The sequence below is a fragment of the Theobroma umbraticum genome, unplaced genomic scaffold, assembly GCF_002168275.2.
Source record: "Theobroma umbraticum cultivar Fairchild unplaced genomic scaffold, ASM216827v3 scaffold_95.0, whole genome shotgun sequence".
NCBI lineage: Eukaryota > Viridiplantae > Streptophyta > Magnoliopsida > Malvales > Malvaceae > Theobroma > Theobroma umbraticum.
In genome coordinates this window covers 782,144-788,207 of record NW_018397257.1, presented here as the reverse complement: position 1 = coordinate 788,207, position 6,064 = coordinate 782,144, and the positions used below count along the sequence as shown (strand labels likewise).

General features: G+C 32.9%; 1 protein-coding gene across 2 annotated transcripts; it reads right to left on the bottom strand.

The window, feature by feature from the left end:
* Window positions 1-811: 811 nt before the first annotated feature.
* LOC110412894 (uncharacterized) lies at window positions 812-6,058 on the bottom strand. 2 transcript variants are annotated; one of them, XM_021423535.1, is made up of 6 exons: window positions 4,453-6,058; window positions 4,053-4,367; window positions 2,676-2,716; window positions 2,188-2,591; window positions 1,771-2,100; window positions 812-1,430 (listed from the first exon to the last, which is right to left on the bottom strand). In XM_021423535.1, the coding sequence occupies exons 1-3, from the start codon at window positions 5,427-5,429 to the stop codon at window positions 2,704-2,706; spliced, it is 1,305 nt and encodes a 434-aa protein (XP_021279210.1). In that variant the 5' UTR covers window positions 5,430-6,058; the 3' UTR covers window positions 812-1,430; window positions 1,771-2,100; window positions 2,188-2,591; window positions 2,676-2,703. The 2 variants fall into 2 exon arrangements, with proteins under 2 accessions (XP_021279210.1, XP_021279209.1); XM_021423534.1 differs by having other exon boundaries at window positions 2,188-2,716.
* Between the last annotated feature and the right edge of the window lie 6 nt (window positions 6,059-6,064).

Genomic DNA, 6,064 nt, shown 5'->3' with positions numbered 1-6,064 from the left:
GCCTTTAGCTCACTTTAGTACATAGTATAAGTTCCTTTTTAAAACAGCTGCAATCAATTCAAAACCCATAAGCCTCCAAAATGGTGAACCCCAATTCACGATCTAACCCAAACACTTGCGATTTTCTAAACAAGATGAGGTTTCTTTGTCTAGTAGTGTAATAACCTCGAAAAAAAGAGAAGAATCTCGAAGAAGACAAAAAACAAAGAGGAAAATGAAAGAAAAGAAAAGGGAAAATTATTTCAAAAAAATTAATGTGGAATATTAACTAAGATTACCACATCGATCACTAATGTTTAAAATAATAAAAATCGATATTAAATGTAGTTAGAGAAGGGATCAAGGGAAGCAAAATCAATTCAAAAGGTAACGAAGGCATATTAACTTCTTATGCTCTTCAAAATCCTTAAATTTCTACAAGTAAAACCCCATTACAAAAAATTAAGCTTTTTTCGACGAAATTTTTCATTGGAAATAAGTAGTTCCAACAGATTTTCAACGAAAATTTTTGTTGAAAAATCCATCAGTAAAAGCCTCGTGCATAATACTTTCGTTGAAAATCCGTCATAATTTTCCAACGAAAATTTCCGTTGGAAAATACATAAACATATGACTTTCATGCATTAATTTCCGTTGGAAATTAATTTGAAATGGAATTCCGTTGGAAATGCTTCTCCAATTGAAATTTTCTGTTAGTAATACCTACTTTATTAGTGAGGCTTATTCAACAAAATTCAACAATTAAAATTTTGATAATAAATGTCCAATTGACTTCCACAATTAACTTTCAAAATATATAATAGAAGCACAATAAAAGCTAAAATGCAAAGTCAAGTTCATACAATTTAAAATTATAATAAATATACAATATCTCAAAATGTCAAACACATAACTTGATATAAACTCCATACTATTATTAAACACCAATACTAAAAAGTATCCAAGTCTAGAAATGGAAAAGAGACATCATATCATGAGATGTTGCACTCTTACTTGTTAATATTTGAGCTTAAAGTTCTCGCATTTCTTTGTTTTAAAATCGCATTAGTCACGATCACTGCTTCCATGCGTACCATAAATTCACTCATGATTTCCGACATTGCATTCTTAATTTCTTCATGGATTTCCCCTCGTATTTCCTCACGAATCTTGTCTAAGTTGTCTGATAGATTTTTCACTTTTTCCTCTAATGCAATTGCGGGACTGGTAACGTTAGCATTGATAGGGCCACACGTAGACTCAGATGTTGCTGCATTGCTTTCTGTTCTACTAAGTAGAACTGTAACAGGCACCTAAGTACCAAACCCATATACGTGAGTGCGTGTAGTCTCCATCCCTCCAATTGCTTCAGTCCAAGCATGCGGATCGAATTTCGGCTGAGCAAATGAAGCTTCTCCATACTTCTGTGATAATACAGAATTATACATTTCCTACATAAAAATTAAATAAGATTATTATTCAAGTATATTAACAACTTTGAAGTAAAAATTAATCAAATGTGTACATACACTCGCAGATTTAGACTTATTATCTATAAAATCATCGTGACCCACCAAACGCTTATGGGTGCGATTGAACACTTCTAAAAAGCTAAAATCTCTTTTCATCTCAATTGCCTACATTTATTAACAACTATATATAGTCAATCATAATCCATATATATAAATAACATTTTAGGAAAAAGTATAGTCAAACTACCTGAACATAGAATTTAAATTCAGTTTGAAAAAAAAACCATACATATAAATGCGAAGTAAGATTAATTCATACCATCCTTTTTGCATGAACAACAAATGGAACTGAACCGCCTGTGTGCTTTGGAATGCTTCCTTCTTTAGGCGTTAACCGATTTTGCCTTGCTTTTCTCGATTTGTTTTGCCATTTTTCTATACCCCATACTGTATCTATAAGGGCATCCCATATTTCATTTGTGATCCATTCTCTTGACATGCCTTTGCAATCCTTAATGTTGTTTGTTTTGGCTTCTATCATTGCTTTGTTCCTCTTTTCTGAAAGCATGTCTCTTAATCGATCGGACCAAATTTTATTCCATATTCGTCGAACCAGAACATCTTGATTTGTAGCCCAAACACTTTTTTCCTACATCAAAATAATAGAGTAACTAAAAAAATTGTCTTAATGCCTTGAAAAAAAAGTTATAACTTAAATTAAAACCAAATGTAGTACTTGAAATTTTTTAAACATCAACTCCTTTATGTCATTAGGAACTTTCTTCCACGTTGTCCATGGACCGTTGAAGTGATTTTTTATAATCCTTGTTATTGTAGTTGTGACCCCTCGTTCAAAAAAAGTACTTATACAAAATAAGAAAAAATTATTGCATAATACAATATATAACAAATATAAATAAATCTTTATAATACAATATAACATATCTATCTCCAATAGGAGTTATACGTAATCTTTCTGATGGATCTATAGGAGTCTGTAATCCCACACCAAGCCCTCTACCCCTCGACTTTGAAGATGTACCATCAACACTTGCATCTATATCAATAGATGTGGATCTAGAAGAATTGGGAGTAGATGTCTCGTTATCTACTTACTCTGTAGATAGGAGCGTCATTGACCTGTTGCATGTGTGGTTGCATGAATGCATCAACAAACATAGGAGCATTTGTAGGCAACGACATAATTTCAAAGGCATTTCTCACTCTAGGTCTCGGTTTTGTATGCTTCCCTTTAACCATAATCCCTACAAAAATTTCGTATTATTAAAACTAAAACTCAAAAATTTAAAAAAAATAGTAAAGCAAATTATAAAATCATTAAATTACAACAATTGAGAGTAATTCCTACGCATGTGTATAATAAATGATGCCATTATAAAGTATTAATGTACACATTGATAATATAAACTATAATAATTGTATAACCTATGAACATCTTTCAATAGTCATAACTAAGTTAAACAACTGCGCAACAAAAGATACAAATCTTATATTATATATGTCTACCATCATCAATCACTTTCAGAAAAAGCAAACTCATGTTGCTCATTATTATCACTATCCTCACTAAAAGTTTCTTCATCTTCGTCTTCATCTTTTTCTTCTTCATCTTCATCTCCTTCCATGTCATCTTCTGAATCTTCATCTCTTTGCATGTCATCTTCTTCATCTTCAATTAAGATATTAACCTCTTCATAATCACCACTTGCTAAAACTGTAGAGTTTTCAAGTTCTTCCGAGGGAGTAACATTTATTGGAATAGGTACATCTTTTTCTTGATACACTTCGTCATTTAAATCAGTTTCATTTTCTCTATCCCCAGTACTATAAAGCTGAAATCTACTTTTAGCTTTTGTTTTAAATACTGCCCACCAATCACGTCGATCTCTTTTGGTAGATTGGCAACTACTATAATAAACTTGCTGAGCTTGTCCAGCTAAAACAAATGGTTCATTACTGTTAAGTATTGAGTTGTGTTTAATTTCAACAAGACCATGACAAGGGTCTACCTTAATACCTTGTTTAGTGTCAAACCAATGACACTTAAATAGCATAAGTTTGTTTTCAAAACCAAAATACTCCAACTCGATTATATCGACCAAAATGCCATAGAAGTCACGTTCATAATCATTGTAACAACTCCCTTTGATGCATACCCCACTATTCATTGTCTTACGATTCTGGCCATAGTTTAGGGTTTGAAACTTAAAACCATTTACGAAGTATCTTTTGTAACACCTTATCATACGACCTGGACCATGAGTGATTTCAAGTATGCGTGGGTCAATTTCATCCCTACGTTCCACAACTTACCAACATTTAATACAAGATCCAGAATGGTTAACTTACATAACTAATGCATATTTGTTATTAAAAGATCACAACATCATTACATAAACTTACATATTGTTTAAACTATTTCACGAATCTTTCATCATGAACATTTTCCAATTCATCTTCAGATATATGCACCTCTCTTTTCACCATATCATCAAATATACTATCATCACATCCATATTTTCGAAGTTATGAAACATTCGTATGATCAATCATTTAAGTTTATGGCAGAGTAGTACTTACTTAATGTATGGGAGCATTTCTTCGCAATTCATCAAAACATATAGCTCAGCAGCATAAAACTCATCCTCATTTAAAAATCGAGATCTATCTAGTGGACCAAATGCTCTGCCAAGATGAGTGAAAATCGAAAGACGACCACGAGAGTCCATGTCTCCCCCATTATCATTATGTGGCACTCGGTTTAATCTTGTTTGCACCGCAGGCTCAAAATACAATGAGCAAAATAAGAAAATTTCCTCGATCATATATGCCTCACATATAGATCCTTTGAAAAAGGCTTGATTTTTCACTTTCTTCTTCAAATCATGCAAAAACCTAAACATGATAATATTCATTATACTTAATAAGTGGCTAAAAATCTTCTAATAAACTGTTAGAAAATAAATAACAGATATAATACCTTTCAAATGGATACATCCATCGATAATGGGCGAGTCCACCAACTTCTACCTCATTAGGTGAATGAATTGGTAAATGCTCCATAGAGTCAAAGAAACCAGGAAGAAAGATCTTTTCTAGTTTGCATATAGTTTCACATATTTTCACATCCAAAGATTTCATGTGATGTACATGTATTTCAATTGAGCATAAATCTATAAAAAAATGAGATATCTCAATAATCGCATCCCAAACTGAGTGAGGTGCCATATCACGAAAGACAATTGGTAGCAATCGTTGAAAAAAAACATGACAATCATGACTTTTCATCCCATAAAATTTGCAATCGATCTCATTAACACAATGAGATATGTTCGATGCAAAACTATCAGGTAATCTCAATTGTTTCACCCAAGCACAAACAATTTTTCTTTCCTCCTTACTTAAACTGTACGAAGCCTTTGGCTTCAAAATTTTTCCATTATGTTCCACTAGTTCCAATTCTGGACGCTTGCAGTACATATTCAAATTTTGTCGTGCCTTTAAGTTGTCTTTCGTCTTCCCCTTAACATCCATCATCGTGTTGAATATATTCTCAAAAACATTACGTTCAATATGCATCACATCTAGATTGTGACGAATAAGAAGCGTATGCCAATAAGGTAATTCCCAGAATATACTCTTTTTCACCCAATTATGAGTTACACCATAACTCGGAATCTTTTCTTCACCACATTTTGTTCCAAAGGGGATATTAGGAAGCAAATTCAAGCGTGACAATATTTCTTCACCTGATAAATGAGGAATTGAGAAGTCACGCTCAACTCTTTTTTTAATAAATTTATCTCTCTGCCGCCTAAAAGGATGATTAAGTGGCAAAAATTGTTGATGACAATAAAAAAAACAAGGTTTCTTACCATGATCTAAAATGAAAGCCTTAGAGCGTTCCATGCAATAAGGACATGATAATCGTCCATGAGTGCTCCATCCTGACAACATGCCATAAGCAGGAAAATCATTAATTATCCACAACAATGTTGCCCTTAGATTGAAATTTTGTTTCCTATAGGCATCATATGTGATAACACCCTCGATCCACAATACTTTCAACTCATCTATCAAAGGTCTCAAGAAGACATCTATGTTTTAGCTTGGACTTTTCTTCCCCGAAATAACCATATTAAGAAATATATATGGTTTTTTCATACACATCCATGAGGATAAATTGTACACAATGAGCATTACTGGCCAAACAGAATAAGGTATTGTAGTCTGTCCGAAAGGATTGAAACCATCAGTACATAATCCTAGTCTGACATTTCGAGCTTCCATTGCAAATAACTCATGTGTGCGGTTGAAGTGTTGCCAAGCCTCACCATCAACAGGGTGTCTAAGAACTCCATCATCACTTTGGTTCTGCGCATGTCACGTCATATGTTTTGTAATTTTTCCCAACATATAAAGCCTTTAAAGCCTTGGTATAAGTGGCAAGTAACACAAAATCTTAAGAGGAATTTTCTTATGCTTTTTGACACTTGATTTCATTGATTTATATCGAGGATGACCACATATCATACAATACTCCAATTCAACAGTTTCCTTATAAAACATGATGCAATTGTTTTTACAAGCAT

Coding starts and splice junctions, on each gene's coding strand:
- LOC110412894 (XM_021423534.1), bottom strand. CDS start 5,429: ATGTTGTCAGGATGGAGCACTCATGGACGATTATCATGTCCTTATTGC. Junction 4,368..4,452: donor TGGATGTATCCATTTGAAAG/GTATTATATCTG, acceptor TATCATGTTTAG/GTTTTTGCATGATTTGAAGA.